General features: G+C 38.1%; 1 protein-coding gene across 1 annotated transcript in view; it reads left to right on the top strand.

Moving 5' to 3' along the window:
- Positions 1–20,140, top strand: part of LOC117330143 — a 41,123-nt gene extending 20,983 nt beyond the window's left edge. Inside the window, exons 11-19 of the mRNA XM_033888363.1 lie at positions 692–891; positions 5,657–5,776; positions 8,667–8,840; positions 9,507–9,652; positions 10,731–10,871; positions 11,418–11,591; positions 12,212–12,382; positions 13,248–13,324; positions 14,604–20,140. Coding sequence (XP_033744254.1) covers positions 692–891; positions 5,657–5,776; positions 8,667–8,840; positions 9,507–9,652; positions 10,731–10,871; positions 11,418–11,591; positions 12,212–12,382; positions 13,248–13,324; positions 14,604–14,863 — 1,463 coding nt within the window. The 3' untranslated portion in view covers positions 14,864–20,140. The remainder of the gene's footprint in view (positions 1–691; positions 892–5,656; positions 5,777–8,666; positions 8,841–9,506; positions 9,653–10,730; positions 10,872–11,417; positions 11,592–12,211; positions 12,383–13,247; positions 13,325–14,603) is intronic.
- Positions 20,141–20,490: the final 350 nt, after the last annotated feature.

The raw sequence follows: 20,490 nt of genomic DNA on the forward strand, positions 1-20,490 counted from the left end.
TAACAACAGTTAGGCCAATGATAAATCTGGAAATATACAGATAACAACAGTTAGGCAAATGATAATTCTACAGATAACAACAGTTAGGCAAATACTAAATCTGGAAATATACAGATAACAACAGTTAGGCAAATACTAAATCTGGAAATATACAGATAACAACAGTTAGGCAACAGATAAATCTACAGATAACAACAGTTAGGCAACAGATAAATCTACAGATAACAACAGTTAGGCAAATGATAAATCTGGAAATCTACAGATAACAACAGTTAGGCAAATACTAAATCTGGAAATATACAGATAACAACAGTTAGGCAACAGATAAATCTACAGATAACAACAGTTAGGCGCATATAAATCTACAGATAACAGCAATTAGGCAAATGATAAATCTACAAATAATTACAGTTTGGCAAATGATAAATCTACTACATAATGACAGTTTTGGTAAATATTTTTTGTCATTTTATTTCCTCAATAACAGAGAGAAATTTTCACTTGCTGTGTTTCACCTTCTCAATAGCTTAGTTTGTTAATATGTGAAAGCACAAACACATCAATGCAGATTTCACCAAAGCGGTGTAGGGTTATCTCCAGAATAAATTTTTCAGTAACATTCAATTTGCTTGTAAATGCTAATCTTGAGCTTAATTTCATGTACTGTAACATATTAATTTTTTGGTGACAGATAACGCACATATACCTTGTCCTCTGGAGGTGTATCGACACGAAGATGGCACTACAGTGCAGATGATGCTTCTTTCCCCTTTGAAGGAATCTGGCAACGCCCACCACGGAAATAAACAAGAAACTGTCACTTTATTCTGGTCCAAAGATCAAACTGCTAAGCTTAGTTTGCTGAAGATATTTTGGCAGTTGGTATATGAAGTAAGTTTAAGTGTCAGTTCTTTAAAGTACTGTTGAATCTCGTTATTTTGATGTCACAGGGGTAGGGACTATGAGTATTTGAGATAACCAAGAATTTTGATACATTATTAAACAGTATAATATTTATGTTTGTACAGTATATATGTAATCATAAATTTTTACTTTAAGGTAAGCAGGGTTTTCGAGTTATCAAAGTTTGATTGCCATACAATTGTTGAAAATATTTGTAATGTCTGTCACATAGTAAGTGAGGGGTAATCACTTTTTAGCCCACCATCATCAGATGGTGGGCTATTCAAATCGCCCTGCGTCCGTGGTCCGTCGTCCGTCCGTCCCTCCGTCCCTCCGTCCCTCCGTGCGTCTCTCCGTCCCTCCGTCCGTAAACAATTCTTGTTATCGCTATTTCTCAGAAAGTACTGAAGGGATCTTTCTAAAATTTCATATGTAGGTTCCCCTTGGTGCCTAGTTATGCATATTGCGTTTTGAGACCAATCTGAAAACAACATGGCCGACAGGCAGCCATCTTGGATTTTGACAATTGAAGTTTGTTATCGCTATTTCTGAGAAAGTACTGAAGGGATCTTTCTCAAATTTCATATGAGGTTTCCCTTGGTGCCTAGTTATGCATATTGCGTTTTGAGACCAATCGGATAACAACATGGCTGACAGGCAGCCATCTTGGATTTTGACAATTGAAGTTTGTTATCGCTATTTCTGAGAAAGTACTGAAGGGATCTTTCTCATATTTCATATGTAGGTTCCCCTTGGTGCCTAGTTATGCATATTGCGATTTGAGACCAATCGGAAAACAACATGGCCGACAGGCAGCCATCTTGGATTTTGACAATTGAAGTTTGTTATCACTATTTCTGAGAAAGTACTGAATGGATCTTTCTGAAATTTCATATGTAGGTTCCCCTTGGTGCCTAGTTATGCATATTGCGTTTTGAGACCAATCCGATAACAACATGGCCGACAGGCAGCCATCTTGGATTTTGACAATTGAAGTTTGTTATCGCTATTTCTGAGAATGTACTGAATGGATCTTTCTCATATTTCATATGTAGGTTTCCCTTGGTGCCTAGTTATGCATATTGCGTTTTGAGACCAATCTGAAAACAACATGGCCGACAGGCAGCCATCTTGGATTTTGACAATTGAAGTTTGTTATCACTGTTTCTGAGAAAGTGTTTAAGGGATCTTTCTCAAATTTCGTATGTAAGTTTCCCTTGGTGCCTAGTTATGCATATTTCGTTTTGAGACCAATCAGAAAACAACATGGCTGACAGGCAGCCATCTTGGATTTTGACAATTTAAGTTTGTTATCACTATTTCTGAGAAAGTGCTGAATGGATCTTTCTGAAATTTCATATGTAAGTTTCCCTTGGTGCCTAGTTATGCATATTGCGTTTTGAGACCAATCTGAAAACAACATGGCCGACAGGCAGCCATCTTGGATTTTGACAATTGAAGTTTGTTATCACTATTTCTGAGAAAGTATTTAAGGGATCTTTCTCAAATTTCATATGTAAGTTTCCCTTGGTGCCTAGTTATGCTTATTGCATTTTGAGATCAATTGGAAAACAATATGGCCGACAGACCGCCATCTTGGATTTTGACAAATGAAGTTTGTTATCTCTATTTCTCAAAGTACTGAATGGATCTTTCTCAAATTTCATAAGTAGGTTCCCCTTGGTCCCTTGTATTGCATTTTTGGACCAGTCTGTCCTGAAAACAACCTGGCAAACAAACAGCCATTATCGTTAAATCTCAAATTTCTTATATAGCTAGGATTCCCTTGAAAAGTACTGGAGGGATGTCTCAATTTGCACAGATTAGTAAAATGAAGGGAAAAGTAGGGAAAAGATCAATCTGACATGGAACCTATGAAGATCATTCAGTGGTGGGCGCCAAGATCCCTCTGGGATCTCTTGTTTGTGTATGTAAGAGTCTATCAATTTATCCCAAATACAAAGTTTGACCAAGTTACAACTGTACAAGACATATACCAAACCGATGCATTCAAACATAAGCTATATATATATATATATATATATATATAAATCATGCCGTCTGACATAACATCATGGTCATATCCAATAAATACCTGGTATGGGTTTGTCTTCTTTTCACCCCTAAGAATGTGATCTTCAAGACAGTGTCTGTTTTGGCATTAGCTTTCAGGATTGGAGTAGTAAGATCCACACCTTCAGGCAATTTCAAAGGTGTCTTCCCTGGTCTCTAAATTAGCTAATCTTAAAGGTGTCTTCCCTGGTCTCTAGATCATTCAATCTGGAAGGTGTCTCCTCTGGTCTCTAGATCATTCAATCTGGAAGGTGTCTCCTCTGGTCTCTAGATCATTCAATCTGGAAGGTGTCTTCCCTGGTCTCTAGATCAGTCAATCTCGAAGGTGTCTTCCCAGGTCTCTAGATCAGTCAATCTCGTAGGTGTCTTCCCAGGTCTCTAGATCAGTCAATCTCGAAGGTGTCTCCTCTGGTCTCTAGATCAGTCAATCTGGAAGGTGTCTCCTCTGGTCTCTAGATCATTCAATCTGGAAGGTGTCTCCTCTGGTCTCTAGATCAGTCAGTCTCGAAGGTGTCTCCTCTGGTCTCTAGATCAGTCAATCTCGAAGGTGTCTTCCCTGGTCTCTAGATCAGTCAATCTCGAAGGTGTCTTCCCAGGTCTCTAGATCAGTCAATCTGGAAGGTGTCTCCTCTGGTCTCTAGATCAGTCAGTCTCGAAGGTGTCTCCTCTGGTCTCTAGATCATTCAATCTGGAAGGTGTCTCCTCTGGTCTCTAGATCAGTCAGTCTCGAAGGGGTCTTCCCTGGTCTCTAGATCAGTCAGTCTCGAAGGTGTCTTCCCTGGTCTCTAGATCAGTCAGTCTCGAAGGTGTCTCCTCTGGTCTCTAGATCATTCAATCTGGAAGGTGTCTCCTCTGGTCTCTAGATCAGTCAGTCTCGAAGGGGTCTTCCCTGGTCTCTAGATCATTCAATCTGGAAGGTGTCTCCTCTGGTCTCTAGATCAGTCAGTCTCGAAGGTGTCTTCCCAGGTCTCTAGATCATTCAATCTGGAAGGTGTCTCCTCTGGTCTCTAGATCAGTCAGTCTCGAAGGGGTCTTCCCTGGTCTCTAGATCATTCAATCTGGAAGGTGTCTCCTCTGGTCTCTAGATCAGTCAGTCTCGAAGGGGTCTTCCCTGGTCTCTAGATCATTCAATCTGGAAGGTGTCTCCTCTGGTCTCTAGATCAGTCAGTCTCGAAGGTGTCTCCTCTGGTCTCTAGATCATTCAATCTGGAAGGTGTCTCCTCTGGTCTCTAGATCATTCAATCTGGAAGGTGTCTCCTCTGGTCTCTAGATCATTCAATCTGGAAGGTGTCTCCTCTGGTCTCTAGATCAGTCAGTCTCGAAGGTGTCTCCTCTGGTCTCTAGATCAGTCAATCTCGAAGGTGTCTTCCCAGGTCTCTAGATCAGTCAATCTCGTAGGTGTCTCCTCTGGTCTCTAGATCAGTCAATCTGGAAGGTGTCTCCTCTGGTCTCTAGATCAGTCAGTCTCGAAGGGGTCTTCCCTGGTCTCTAGATCAGTCAGTCTCGAAGGGGTCTTCCCTGGTCTCTAGATCAGTCAGTCTCGAAGGTGTCTCCTCTGGTCTCTAGATCAGTCAATCTTGAAGGTGTCTTCCCTGGTCTCTAGATCAGTCAATCTCGTAGGTGTCTTCCCAGGTCTCTAGATCAGTCAATCTCGAAGGTGTCTCCTCTGGTCTCTAGATCAGTCAATCTCGAAGGGGTCTTCCCTGGTCTCTAGATCAGTCAATCTGGAAGGTGTCTCCTCTGGTCTCTAGATCAGTCAATCTCGAAGGGGTCTTCCCTGGTCTCTAGATCAGTCAATCTCGTAGGTGTCTCCTCTGGTCTCTAGATCAGTCAATCTCGAAGGTGTCTCCTCTGGTCTCTAGATCAGTCAATCTCGAAGGTGTCTTCCCAGGTCTCTAGATCAGTCAATCTCGTAGGTGTCTCCTCTGGTCTCTAGATCAGTCAATCTGGAAGGTGTCTCCTCTGGTCTCTAGATCAGTCAGTCTCGAAGGGGTCTTCCCTGGTCTCTAGATCAGTCAATCTCGTAGGTGTCTTCCCAGGTCTCTAGATCAGTCAATCTCGAAGGTGTCTTCCCTGGTCTCACTATCAGTCAATCTTGAAGGTGTCTTCCCTGGTCTCACTATCAGTCAATCTTGAAGGTGTCTTCCCTGGTCTCACTATCAGTCAATCTTGAAGGTGTCTTCCCTGGTCTCACTATCAGTCTATCTGGAAGGTGTCTCCTCTGGTCTCTAGATCAGTCAATCTCGAAGGTGTCTTCCCTGGTCTCTAGATCAGTCAATCTCGAAGGTGTCTTCCCTGGTCTCACTATCAGTCAATCTTGAAGGTGTCTTCCCTGGTCTCACTATCAGTCAATCTTGAAGGTGTCTTCCCTGGTCTCACTATCAGTCAATCTTGAAGGTGTCTTCCCTGGTCTCACTATCAGTCTATCTTGAAGGTGTCTTCCCTGGTCTCTAAATTAGCCAATCTCGACTTATTGTTACCATCTTGTACATACATATACTTGCCATCATAGTGTATACATGCTACACTGGACATTTAATTCTGAGGAAGAAAACACAGGGCTGTTATCAAAACATCACCAGCAATATCTTTATTGGTTGTGTCAGATAACCTTTTATATAGATATAATACTGTATTTACTTGAGTGAATTAATAACATAATGATATCTTTTATATATAGAAAATGATCCTGAGAATCAAGAGGAATGCACTCAAGTGGAAGAAGTCAGAACAATGGCAGAAAGACTGTCTGAAAGTGTTGAAGCATTGTCTGGATACAAAGATTGAGATAGATTATGATGTAAGTGTTATTATTTAGTCAGTCACAAATTACAAGGGAGGTACAATTAGGGACTATTATTTGTACCATATTTATCCACAAATAAGCCCGTATATACAATAAGGACTTGCCCACAATTAAGCCCCCTGCCCACAAATGCAGATGTAAGCCCCCATCCTTTTTTTGCAGAATCATCAATTTTAAGATAGTAATTAATAAGCTGAAAGTGGTTCGCAAATAAGTCCTGTCAGGTTCACACACACTTGTAACATGTATGTAAAGATGTCATGGGTCATTGGTTTCTGATTAACACAAATGGAAAGCCATTATACATGTAGGTTTATAATTTCCCTAACAACAGTTGAGGGTGAGACCATGAATTATAGCTTGAACCGTCAGATTTGATAAACTGATGTTGGAACCTGAACTGTGGAATCCTCTATACCTTTTGATGTTTTGTTGACTGAAATTGTCTCCCTTGACTTCAACAGTTGATGGAAGAAATATGATATCCTTTTTAGGTCATCTGACCCGAAGGGTCAGGATGACCTATAGTCATCATGTTTCGTCCGTCGTCGTGCGCCGTCCGCCGTGCGCCATCCGCCGTGCGTAAACTTTTCACATTTCAAACTTCTTCTCAAGTTCCATCAGTGGGATTTAGCTGAAACTTGCCTGAAATGATGCTGGGATGGTCCTGACCAAGTGTTGTTATTTTTCGGGTCAGTCTGAAATCCAAGATGGCCGCCACAGCCGCCATTTTGAAAACACATTTGAAACTTCTTCTCAAGTTCCACTGGTGAGATTGAGCTGAAACTTGCCTGAAATGATCCTGGGATGGTCCTGAGGAAGTGTTGTTATTTTTCAGGTCGGTCAGAAATCCAAGATGGCCGCCATGGCAACCATTTTGAAAAACACATTTTAAACTTCTTCTCCAGTTCCACTGGTGCTATTGAGCTAGAAATTGGTGAGGATGTTAAGGAAGGAGAGCCAACAAACTGTTGTTATTTTTTGGCCCCATAAAAACTTCGACATGGCAGCCATGGCGGCCATTTTGTAAAGTGATGGCGCAATCATGGTTCTTCTTAACAACACCTATTTAAAACTTCTTCTCAAATTCCAATAGTGGGATTGAGTTGAAACTTGCCTGAAATGATGCTGGGATGGTCCTGACCAAGTATTGTTATTTTTTGGGTCAGTCTGAAATCCAAGATGGCCGCCACAGTCGCCATTTTGAAAACACATTTGAAACTTCTTCTCAAGTTCCACTAGTGAGATTGAGCTGAAACTTGCCTGAAATGATCCTGGGATGGTCCTGAGGAAGTGTTGTTATTTTTCAGGCCGGTCAGAAATCCAAGATGGCCGCCATGGCAACCATCTTGAAAAACACATTTTAAACTTCTTCTCCAGTTCCACTGGTGCCATTGAGCTGGAAAATTGGTGAGGATGTTAAAGAAGGAGAGCCAACAAAGTGTTGTTATTTTTTGGCCCCGTAAAAGCTTCGACATGGCGGCCATTTTGTAAAATGATTGCGCAAACATGGTTCTTCTAAACAACACCTATTTAAAACTTCTTCTCAAATTTCACCAGTGGGATTCAGCTCTTACTTACCAGAAATGATCCTGAGATGGTCCTGAGGAAGTGTTGTTATTTTTCAGGTCGGTCAGAAATCCAAGATGGCCGCCATGGCAACCATCTTGAAAAACACATTTTAAACTTCTTCTCCAGTTCCACTGGTGCTATTGAGCTGGAAATTGGTGAGGATGTTAAGGAAGGAGAGCCAACAAAGTGTTGTTATTTTTTGACCCCGTAAAAACTTTGACATGGCAGCCATGGCGGCCATTTTGTAAAGTGATTGCGCAATCATGGTTCTTCTAAACAACACCTATTTAAAACTTCTCAAATTCCAATAGTGGGATTGAGCTGAAACTTGCCTGAAATGATGCTGGGATGGTCCTGACCAAGTGTTGTTATTTTTTGGGTCAGTCTGAAATCCAAGATGGCCGCCACAGCCGCCATTTTGAAAACACATTTGAAACTTCTTCTCAAGTTCCACTGGTGAGATTGAGCTGAAACTTGCCTGAAATGATCCTGGGATGGTCCTGAGGAAGTGTTGTTATTTTTCAGGCTGGTCAGAAATCCAAGATGGCCGCCATGGCAACCATCTTGAAAAACACATTTTAAATTTCTTCTCCAGTTCCACTGGTGCCATTATGCTGGAAAATTGGTGAGGATGTTAAGGAAGGAGAGCCAACAAAGTGTTGTTATTTTTTGGCCCCGTAAAAACTTCGACATGGCAGCCATTTTGTAAAATGATTGCGCAAACATGGTTCTTCTAAACAACACCTATTTAAAACTTCTCAAATTTCACCAGTGGGATTCAGCTGTAACTTGCCTGAAATGATCCTGGGATAGTCCTGAGGAAGTGTTGTTATTTTTCAGGTTGGCCAGAAATCCAAGATGGCTGCCATGGCAACCATCTTGAAAAACACATTTTAAGCTTCTTCTCCAGTTCCACTGGTGTGATTGAGCTGGAAATTGGTTAGGATGTTAAGGAAGGAGAGCCAACAAAGTGTTATTTTTCGGCTTTGTAAAAACTTCGACATGGCAGCCACAGCGACCATTTTGTAACATGATTGCACAATCATGGTTTTCCTGAACAACACCTATTTAAAACTTCTTCTCAAATTCCACCTGTGGGATTCAGCTCTAACTTACCAGAAATGATCCTGAGTCTTGATCAAGTGTTGTTGTTATTTTTCGGTTTGATCCAAATTCCAAGATTGCCATCATGGCCCACAGTGCCACTATACCTGCTACAGAGAACGCATACTACAATAGTATAAGGGTCTTTAATTTAGAGTCAGATGACCGTTAAGGCCCTTGGGCCTCTTGTTTACTTTTGTGTTCACAGTGGATTGTTAAAAGAGTGGAGGAACGACAAAAGAATTCCAAAACGTCACTGATGAAAATGCTGATGTTAAGAAAGCATCATCTTTCACCAGATCTGTGTTGGGACGTTAAAAAGATTTCATATGGGAAGACACTGGCTTTGAGTTTTTCATTCTGCCTGGAGAATATTTCAGTGGTAAGGAACAAATTCAACACTTATGGAAAAATTATATAGCAAGTACATGTATTTACGAAGGTTTTCCCAATTGGCTTTTACCTGTCAGTGAAAATTTGCTGATTTTTTTCATCTTTGAATGGTTTTTCACCCACTTCTGATACCTGTCATGTCAAATTCATCCGTAACATGGAGGGCATAGAAAGCAATAGAAAAAAATAATGAAAAGAAGAAGAAAAAAAAAAAATCTGCATTCTCCAGGCTCCTTTGTTTTGATTATCTCCCTTTGCAATAAGTGGTAGAGGTTCATAGGGATCCGCCCCTACATGATTATATGTAACCACAATGGCATCCTTCACTCTGAACAATCCAAATTTCATGAAACCAGTTTAGTCCTTGTACAAGTTTGTATATCAGTAACCTAGCGACAGACCTACCTATTATTTTACATCCCATACTTAATAAATCACATGTTGATGTTGCGTGCTGATTTAATGTACCGGGTATGTGGTTACAACTAATTATTGATAAAATCTATCCTAGAGGTGAGATATGAGATTTGGTGAGTTTTAAATTGATACAATTGTGGACACCTCAGATTTTGAATTAAATCCTGATTGATGTTTTATGGTGAAAAACACAGATTTGATCTGATATGTTTGCTGTAACATTATAAATGACTTGCAGTTCGTCGACTGTAGCAGTAGAGAGGCTTTCCTACAACCAGAGATCATGATCGAGTCCAGCGATACACAATTTCCAAATATTCCAAACAGCAAAAACCACAAACTGATTGGCGCTGAAATATTTTACTACCATGGGCCACGTGATTAGTAAGTGTGTTGTACTGTATAAGATATGGAAAGGAGGACAACTGTGTTGCCCATTACTAATTTGACTTTTTTTTGCCTGGCCATTTTATGGGTTATGAATTATAGTCGTACCAATGTTCATCAGTCCAGCCCCATTTCGAATCAATGATGTATCTTTGAACCTTCCCAACAGTTTCATATTTGAACATAACATCAAGCTCTACATCTGTGAACCTTCTGACAGTCACAGTTCTGCATGGGATACATTGTTCTGAATTAATGTTTTACATTGTCGTTGACGACAGAATGCTTGCACTAGCTGTCAAATTCATATATATAGTAAATTTCATGCTAAAATTAAAAGTGAAGGTTATATATGGGAAAAGCTTGATGAGGCTAGCTTGCAATTGCCTGTTTTCCCTATAATGAAGGAACTTGGGTTAAGAGGTCTTACGGTGAAGATCTATCAGTGGAAACAGGCTAAATCATATCCTGGCGAGCATTTGTCTGAGGACAGCCAGTAGCTTATGATTTGCAGAGAAAAGCCTGACATGATAAAGTTTGAAATCAGTTCTCGACATGTTGCTCCAAATGTAACATTCAGTGGATTGCATATTTTCAGTGTGGACTCCAATATCAGGTTGGCAGTGTCAGTGTAAGGCTGGTGCCAGAGTGGTAGGCTGTTGTTCCCACATCACATCTGTTTTCTGGTACCTTTCCTACGATTGTCATCAGCCTGATATAGCACATCCAACTGCCTCATCGGGATATCTCAGTTGTGCTGATGATGCAATGATTGTTGAGAACTTGTCTTAGTCTTAAGAGTGACAGTGAATGAACAACATTTAGTCTCAACACCAACATACAATGTACTTCATAACCAGGCGTCATGGATTTGATGTATCTCTGAAGTTCTTTGTTTGAATTATACCTGTAAATAAACCATTTATATACAAACATGCATTTATGTTAAACATTACTTCATACTTGATATCACTGCTTTGGACATTTCTGAACTTAAACGCAACCAAAGCAATTGTTGGACTTTAACAGATGTATAAATCCGCTTGGTATATGTTAACTATAGATACTTTTACAGTGAAAATGATAGTCGATGTGTAAGAATATGTGGACAGAAAGGCAAAATTTTGGAGGAGATCCAAATGGAAGACGATGGAAATGGGGATCATGTTCCTTACGTCATTGGCAGTAGCCTGTTGATCATCACATACCGGAGCAGGTATATATTACTCTATTGACATCACACTATTGTAGAAGAAAGTTGGATTTTTCTGGGGTTTTTTTTCATTTAATGAGGTAAAGGGTGGGTATAGTTTTGTGACAGAACATACATATTTTATCAGTCATGTTATTTTGGCATGTTTTAATAACATTGAATTGGACACTGTTTGCCGTCATTTTAAAAAGCCAAACTTAAGATCCTGTTAATTTGTTTCTCGACATGGTATATATCTACTCTTGAAGCTGAAACCCTTTTCTTCGTGTGTATTGGGGTGATCTGCATTTTTAACTAGCCATACATATGTCACTGGTTGTAGAGTATAACCATTGAAAAAATCAACATGGTTGACCTCTACTGGTCCTTTTTAAGCCGAGCGCAGCCCTGGTGGAGAGTAAAAAACTAAGGGAGATAACCAGTCTATTCAGTGTTCAAACTTACAGGAGATGAGCCGAGAACCGCACACATTTCAGTCCATTCGTACTATTCTACTAAAATTTCTCTTTCAATTTTGCAGAGATTATAATTCATGTTTTGCTACTACAGGTTGTGGTGTTGGAATGACAATAAAATCAAGGTCGATGAAACTCTTCCTGGGCTGCAAAACATCATACCCACAGAGTCTTCTGTTGTCATGGTGACCCTGAGAGACAGAGATGCTGTTAGATTTGTCAATACTCCATCCCTGGAGAGTGTACCAGTCAGAGCTAGCTGTGATATGTGAGTTAATATTTATTGTGCTACAAGAAAGGATTGCATGTTGATTTTAATACATTGGTCATTATAGACAGGCGGTCGTTATATACAGGCAGTTGTAGAGCAGGTTTGATTGTATATTTAAGAAATAATTAACAATGATTCGTGTATTGCTGCAGGATATACAACTCTGACTCTCGACAGATATTTTGCAATTAAATTAATAACGAAGGCCGCAGGCCTGAGTTATTAATTAAAATTGCAAAATATCTGTCGAGAGTCTGAGTTGTATATCCTGCAACAATACACGAGTCAAAGTTGATTATTTCTATTCTACCTTGTACTGTTAAGTTATGAGATCTACCTCTTCCTAATAGAAAAACGGCAAAGAAACCTGGGAAAACCTTGTAATTTAAAAAAGAGTAGCATATGTAGAATTCGAACTCGCATCGCCAACCCTCGCCAAAATATAGCTTACATTTTAAGACACTCTCCATGTATTCTCTATTTATTGTATCATCACTACTATGGCAAATGTACATGTCTGATTTTCACATCCTTATAATGTTTTACATGCATCTCCCTCATTAGCCTTTGGCATACTCTGAAACGTTTATTTAATGAGTGTAATTTTTTACTGACAGAATGGAAAGACTAAAGATCACAGAGGATGGCTTCGAGATCAAAGCTACCAAAGCGAACTTGAAAGTTCTGACCACTCGTTCCGGGACCGAAAATGGTCACTCCTTCCAAGAGGTCGTCCTTGGGCTGGACGTCAACTTAGTAACCTTGCATATACTACAGAATGATAAGAGGTATGTGTATCATTGAAAGTGTGTACATCTATCTGCAAGGAAAAATGAAAGCTGACAAGTTTTAAGTTCAAAGCTTAATATAGACAGGCAAAGGAAAGGAAAGGAAGTATCTAGGCACAGGAAGTAGATAGACAGGAAGTAGATCAGACACAGAAAGTAAATAGACACAGGAAGTAGAGAGCCACTTGAAAAAGATAGACATGGAAAGTAGATCAGACATTGGAAGCAGATCAGACACAGGAAGTAGATCAGACACAGGAAGTTGATGAGACACAGGAAGTTGATCAGAAACAGGAAGTAGATCAGACACAGGAAGTAGATCAGACACAGAAAGTAGATCAGAAACAGGAAGTAAATAGACACAGGAAGTTGATCAGAAACAGGAAGTAAATAGACACAGGAAGAAGATAGACAGGAAGTAGCTAGATGTAGGAAGAAATTAAACATTGGAAAAAAGATAGACAGGAAGTTGATCAGACACAGGAAGTTGATCAGACACAGGAAGTAGATCAGACACAGAAAGTAGATTAGAAACAGGAAGTAAATAGACACAGGAAGTTGATCAGAAACAGGAAGTAAATAAATACAGAAAGAAGATAGACAGGAAGTAGCTAGATGTAGGAAGAAATTAAACATTGGAAATAGATTGACAGGAAGTAGATAGACACAGGAAGTAAAAAAAGACAGTAAATAGACATGGCAAGTAGATCTGACACAGGAAGTAGAACTGACATGAAGTAGATAAAGAAGTTTTTAAAAAATGTTTATACAGACAGGCGATAGTTATATATATTTCAACAGTAGCCATATCATTCTATTTCAAAATTTTGCATGTTCAAACACTTTGACTTTGTTGAAACTCCAGATCCGCAGAGGTTGTTATCAAAGAAGTCTTACCAATTCCAGGATTACCAATAGAACACTGTTTTGTAGGGAAGAGAGGTAAGTATATTCAAACACCTGCAATTCAGTGTTTTCAGTGAAATTTAACAAAATTTGTCTTCAACATGGATTTCTACAAGGATATTCTGATGTGTATATGCAGAGGCCAAACATTTAATCATTCTCAAGGCCTAGTATGCATACATGAAAGATAAATGCTTAATTGGAATTGTATAATTAGGTTGTATACTAGCTCTGCTAAAAATGAATATTTAATTAAAATGTCTTGATCTGCTTTTATGATTAGAGTAAATTGCATGTTTTGAACCTATGCATTTTGTTGTCACTACCATCACTTTATCAGTAATTCAAATGAAAACAAAAATTATAGAGAAACATAAGCCAGTATTTTCTATTGTTACCTGACCTCACCTGTTTCTTGGGATAACAACTAGAAAATCATGATAAGCTGGCCAACTGTCAAATATGTTGGCTGACATATAGAACATCTGAATGTGCCCCAGCATAAGTGTCTGTATGATTTCGATTGATGACGTCTGCTAGCATTCACTATACTTCACACTCATGAAAATATCAATATTCTGTCATACTCATGAAATGTTTGTTATAATCAACGGGAAAACATTCAATATCCTCCATATCTTTGGGTGATTTAGGTAATAAAACAATTGTTTTCTGCCTTGATTATCAGTCTGTCATGCAGCCCTAGTAAACAGTTCATTGGGTTGGTCCAAACCTCCAGGAAGAATTTTGACTGTTGACTGATTTTTAAGGCATGAAACAACTACATTGTACATGTATAGACTGTTCTCACCATGTACAGTTCCTCAAGGGTGATATGACATTTTCTCCAACACAGACACACACAAATACTTAGAAGTGTGTAGCTGAGAATTCAGCATTTAACTTATGAACAGTATAATTATCACATAAATCTGAGCTGTACTACTGTAATGGCAGACGGATGATGGCAAACATGACCTCAAATCAATTAAAACATCTGACAGACATCGGATTTTGGTTTGTGCAGTTGCATATCTAGACAATTAGATGTAGGGCCACCTTCCCTGCCATATGGGTTACTCTTCTCTGGGTACTCTTCCACTGTAAAACGCCTCGCGTGCTATCTAGGCCAACCAGAGTGATTGAAATCAGAAATGACTTGTTATGGAGTGATTATAAAATTAATTAAGTTGATATATCTTATATTAAAAAGATATTCTTGTTCAGAAACCACATGAAGAGAAAGAGGTTGATTTAAAGCCCATTCTCCTGTTTCAAGTTTAAACAGTTGTAGTACAATGTGTATTTTCTACAGATGGATGCTTGGTATCGTGGACACAGCAGGACGAAGCGGCTAAGGAGTACAAAGAGAATTTATTCTACTTCAGTAAAGACTCGGAACTCCTCGGTGTTCTACCATGTCTTGGCAAAGGTCCAAGATCATTCTTTCCATTATATTTGCCCGGAGATTCAGACACACAGAAAGACTACCCTGGCTATGGTTTACCTGGTTGGTATGTGTACATGAGGGATGGACATGATGGGATCATCGCGGTGAAACTTCCCACTTGTTAGAGGACTGACTCATATCTCTCTAGTGTAAAGTAGATGTTTCACAAATCAAAGAGATTCCTACAAACCTTGGTCATATCGTGGAAACAATATATTGGCAAGATTAGGAAACTACAGCATTACACTAACTGTATATATATTGAGTTAGATACAGCAGAGCCAGAATGAATTAAATTGCACCATACAGGTGTTTTGTCCATCTGGGACTTTTCAGTGATGCTAAGATCCATAATCAAATAAATATCATAATTTTCCATGATGGATTTTTAAAAGAATGTGAAGCAATCTGATGAAAATCAGCTGTTACATGGCAACATTTAGTATGTACTATGACTGAACAGCTTAAGGTTCTCTGATAAGCCTTGTTGCTAACCAAAGGCTTTGGAAAGCTCATCTCTGATTGGCTTATATATAATGTGCATTCTTTTTCAAGGGGTCACCTGAAAGTGACCCTGATCGGAGCACCTTCAGATGTTCAGACGTAGTACGTTGTAAACGTAGCCATGAAAACAACTGATTTTATGATTTTTTGAAAGTACAAATTTTAAAGTATGCATGTATACATGAATTGTGTATATTCTGAGCCATGTCACTATTCAAATGAATTAAAATGTGACAAGCAGGTTACGATAAATTGCGTGACTGAAATATCCACCATCAGTTTCTAGGCATCATCTGAAATCTCTAAAGATTGTACAAAAGACACACCAGATATTAGATCTGTTAAAAACAAATTGAAAGTTTTAGCAAAATTGAATTAAACTGCATAAATAATGAACCAGAACCAGGAAAGAGATATTTGTTGATGCTGGGCAAGGTTTTGTTAAGTGATAATCAAGCCATACACTACCAAACTAGTCACCATTAACTGGCAATGAAAAACCCATGAATACAAACCATTAATTAGCCATGACTACCAACCATCAATTTGCCATTAAAACATGCAATATTAATGGTGTCTTTAAAGGAAATATTAATGGGTAACCCATTAAATCAATTGATGGTGATGGGCATAAAATGTTAACATTAATGGCCATAACATTAGCCATTAATAGAAATATTATGGCCATTAAAGGGATTTGTTCTTAATGGCTTTTTAATGGCAAGTAAAATTGGTTTAATAGGCATTAGTACTACCATATCCGGTTATTGACCATTAAAACGTCAAATATTAATGGCCATTAAGTTATGTCCAATATTAATGGCCACATTTAATGGGTATTTGTAAAGATGAATTTTTTTAATGGCGATTACTGCAATGATAGTTGATTCTGAATGTTAATGGCCATTAAATCTATTTCTTAATGGTCTGCATTTGTTTCATGAATGCCCATTAATATTCTTTTAATGGCCTGAATGCCCATTATAAATTCAATCAAAGCTATAATCTAATTAAAGATAGATAATTACAAAAAAAAAAAAAAACCCCATTACCATGTGATCATATGCACATATATGTACATAAGTGTCTGGAAGCAAGAAATTTAGTTCAAACATACTGAAAACGATATATATGCTAGTGGAGTAATTGATTGAAGATGGGAAGTCAAATATTGATTTCAGTGCGTGATATATAGTTTTGTAGCAACACTTTCCCTTGATGTTGCATTTATTGATACTTTTTTATTTTTTGGTCATTCATTTCATTAAAATTGTGATTACATGTATTGCATTTTTGTATATTTTATGATAACTTTGCGGATGTCATTGATACATATATATGCACCAATACACAGTGCAATAGGGAAAGTTTCAGTTACTTATATAACATGCAATGTACATTTTGTGTTTGATCATAATATACTACATAACATTATTTTGATGTTGCAGGTGTCAAGATACTTTGCCTTTTCCAGTCACAACTGAATTTCTCAAAGAATGGCGTTGTAATATTTAAAAAAAAAATTATCAAGCATCAACAATCTTGAAATTTTCAAAATATTTTTGAAAAATTTTGAAAGTATTATGATCAGAAACAGGTACATATATATATTGCCAGTTAACTGGCATGGCAATGGAAGAAAATTAAAGCAAAAACAATATTTCAATGTAAAAAATATTTTATAAGATATTAAAAAAAAAATGCAAAGTACACAACTATAGGTATAAGATCTGAGAAAGATCCAAAGTGAAATAGTTCCTGAGAACTTGTAGTATCAAGATTTCTCCTGATCATGACAGATCAGACATATATCTATAACCTAAAATACATGGCCATTTGATGTAATTGAAAAACTTATTTCAGTGATGGGTCATTTCACCTGTCTTATATACATTTGTATATGGTCATCTATGCAAAAATTAAAAAAAATGTCTTTGTTCTACTTTTTAACATTCCATTACAATGTACTTGATCAAAACAAAACAAAAAAACTCTCTACACAAGACTATATCATTATTTTTGAAGCAAACATTTAACATAGAATCTGATAGCATTAATGACAAAAGAAATCTGTTTGAAATTTCTTACTTTTGGGGAAGAACTGATGCAAATTATTTTTTTTCATCCAAGATAACAAAAATACTGTATATTTGACCACTAAGACAATATAAGAATTTTTCAATTTGGTAAAAAATGTGCGGGTACCTCTTTAAAACGGTAAATATTTCTTGAGAATTAATCAAAAACAAAAGATCCCACTCCAGAGGTATATTATCATTATCCATGTCCAATTCTTAAGCCACTTTAACCAAAAAAACATGTGCAAAATATTTTGATAATGCCAGATACTTCACCACAGCTGTTTTCAGTTCTGCAATGAATTGTTTTTGGTTGTCAATCTTAATACTGTAGTTCTTTTGCCCTGTAATTTTGTATGAATTTCTTGGTGGCTCCCATAAGTCTGGGTTTTCCTGAACATCCCTTGGGTTGATAGTAATCATTGCATTTTCTATCTGACCATCTGAAGAACTAAGTTTGAAATTTGATCCTTTCACATCCATGATTTGTACTATTGGTTTTTTACAACTCAAGACTTTGTTGTTAGAATCCAATAGGATTCCAACATAAACTTCTCCAGCTGTCCACTCCATTAATACAAGCTTAACATCACTTTCTTCACTTTCAGGTGCTACTGTTGCATTGTTCTTTCCCTGAAGTTTTGTTTCCATCATCTTTAGGTTTTCTTCGTTGTTTCCTTTTTTCTGAACTTTTTTTATCATGCTGTCTTTATTGTCAAGCAACTGCAGTCTGTCCTTTCTCCATTGAAATTTTTGATGAATATTGATATCAGCAAAAGAACCGTCACCATCATCAAGCTGAATAGAAGAAAGATCTCCAGTTTGGTGGTTTTTTGACAAAAGGCAAACTTAGACTTGGGATCCATTAGAAATTTCACTAGAAAATAATGGCCGCACAACTTTTTTGGCATTTGATTTCTTTCAATATTTTCCATCACTATCAACACCTTTTGGCGAATTCTGGGATTTGGAGATCTTTTGTCCCAATACAGGGGTTGATTTCTTATGCATAAGATGTTTCGGTGATTTGGAAGGTTTTGTCGTTATATGTCCTGCAACAGCCTTAAGCTTAGGCCTTGGTGATTTCTTACTTGACCGCTTTCCCAGGGCTTTGTCTTGTTGGTACTTCCTCCTGTTCTGAAGGTGCTGTCCCAGCCATTCCACACTTCACATTTGCTGGGGCAATTCTTTGAATATATTTCAAAGACAGCTTCTGTAATGGGTTTGCCATGGGATATTGATGGCTTGGTAGTTTAGAAGTGATAGGCATTATATTATTTTAATAAATTTATAATAACTTGTATTGTATTTGTCAATCATTATATTCTTGCTACATAAAACATTCTTGATATGTGAATTCTTTAAAGAAAATTGTAACTTATGTTTAAGTAATTATATTGTTGCTACATACAGCTTAATTTATGTTGGAATAAAAAATTATTTAGAACTGTGCATTTTAGATATAATGATGGAGTGAAAGAAGAACAAACAATGTAAAAGACAGAAGTGATAGATACATGTGCAATACAGAGAGAATCTGCGAGCTTTTACTGAATCCCCACATGGTCCTAAAGGTTGGCATCTATGGCCTAACATGGGATTATAAGTTGTTGTTTGTTGCCAAAAGCGGGTCTAAAGTGTGTTGTACATTGTCTAGAGCAAGCCTATATGTTTACTTCATATAGGCTATTATTTTATAAGTAACCTGTAGATTGTTGGTCAGTGCCAAGGGCTGGCCTATATGTTATTGGTTAGTACCTAGAGCTGGCCTATATGTTATTGGTCAGTGCCTAGAGCTGGCCTATATGTTGTTGGTCAGTGCCAAGAGCTGGCCTATATGTTATTGGTTAGTACCTAGAGCTGGCCTATATGTTATTGGTTAGTACCTAGAGCTGGCCTATATGTTATTAGTCAGTACCTAGAGCTGGCCTATATGTTATTGGTCAGTGCCTAGAGCTGGCCTATATGTTATTGGTCAGTACCTAGAGCTGGCCTATATGTTATTAGTCAGTACCTAGAGCTGGCATATATGTTATTGGTCAGTGCCTAGAGCTGGCCTATATGTTATTGGTCAGTGCCTAGAGCTGGCCTATATGTTGTTGGTCAGTGCCTAGAACTGGCCTATATGTTGTTGGTCAGTGCCTAGAGCTGGCCTATAGGTTATTGGTCAGTGCCTAGAGCTGGCCTATATGTTATTGGTCAGTACCTAGAGCTGGCCTATATGTTGTTGGTCAGTGCCTAGAACTGGCCTATAGGTTTGTTGGTCAGTGCCTAGAGCTGGCCTATAGGTTATTGGTCAGTGCCTAGAGCTGGCCTATATGTTGTTGGTCAGTGCCTAGAGCTGGTCTATATGTTGTTGGTCAGTGCCTAGAGCTGGCCTATAGGTTATTGGTCAGTACCTAGAGCTGGCCTATATGTTATTGGTCAGTGCCTAGAGCTGGCCTATATGTTATTGGTCAGTGCCTAGAGCTGGCCTATATGTTGTTGGTCAGTGCCTAGAACTGGCCTATAGGTTGTTGGTCAGTGCCTAGAGCTGACCTATAGGTTATTGGTCAGTGCCTAGAGCTGGCCTATATGTTGTTGGTCAGTGCCTAGAGCTGGTCTATATGTTGTTGGTCAGTGCCTAGAGCTGGCCTATAGGTTATTGGTCAGTGCCTAGAGCTGGCCTATATGTTATTAGTGCCTAGAGCTGGCCTATATGTTATTAGTCCGTGCCTAGAGCTGGCCTATAGATTGTTGGTCAGTGCCTAGAGCTGGCCTATTAGTATTATGTAATTACTCTATATTTTTATTTCATTAAAAATTGTAATTCAGGGAAAACACGGATTGTTTTTATTCCATAGTTTATGTTTTGCTAATGATACTCAAATCTAGACAGTATACCTATATCTGGTAGTAATGATACTCAAATCTAGACAGTATACCTATATCTGGTAGTAAATGATACTCAAATCTAGACAGTATACCTATATCTGGTAGTAATGATACTCAAATCTACTCAAATCTAGACAGTATACCTATATCTGGTAGTAATGATACTCAAATCTAGGCAGTATACCTATATCTGGTAGTAATGATACTCAAATCTAGACAGTATACCTATATCTGGTAGTAATGATACTCAAATCTAGACAGTATACCTATATCTGGTAGTAATGATGATACCCAAA

The sequence above is a fragment of the Pecten maximus genome, chromosome 6 (assembly GCF_902652985.1).
Source record: "Pecten maximus chromosome 6, xPecMax1.1, whole genome shotgun sequence".
NCBI lineage: Eukaryota > Metazoa > Mollusca > Bivalvia > Pectinida > Pectinidae > Pecten > Pecten maximus.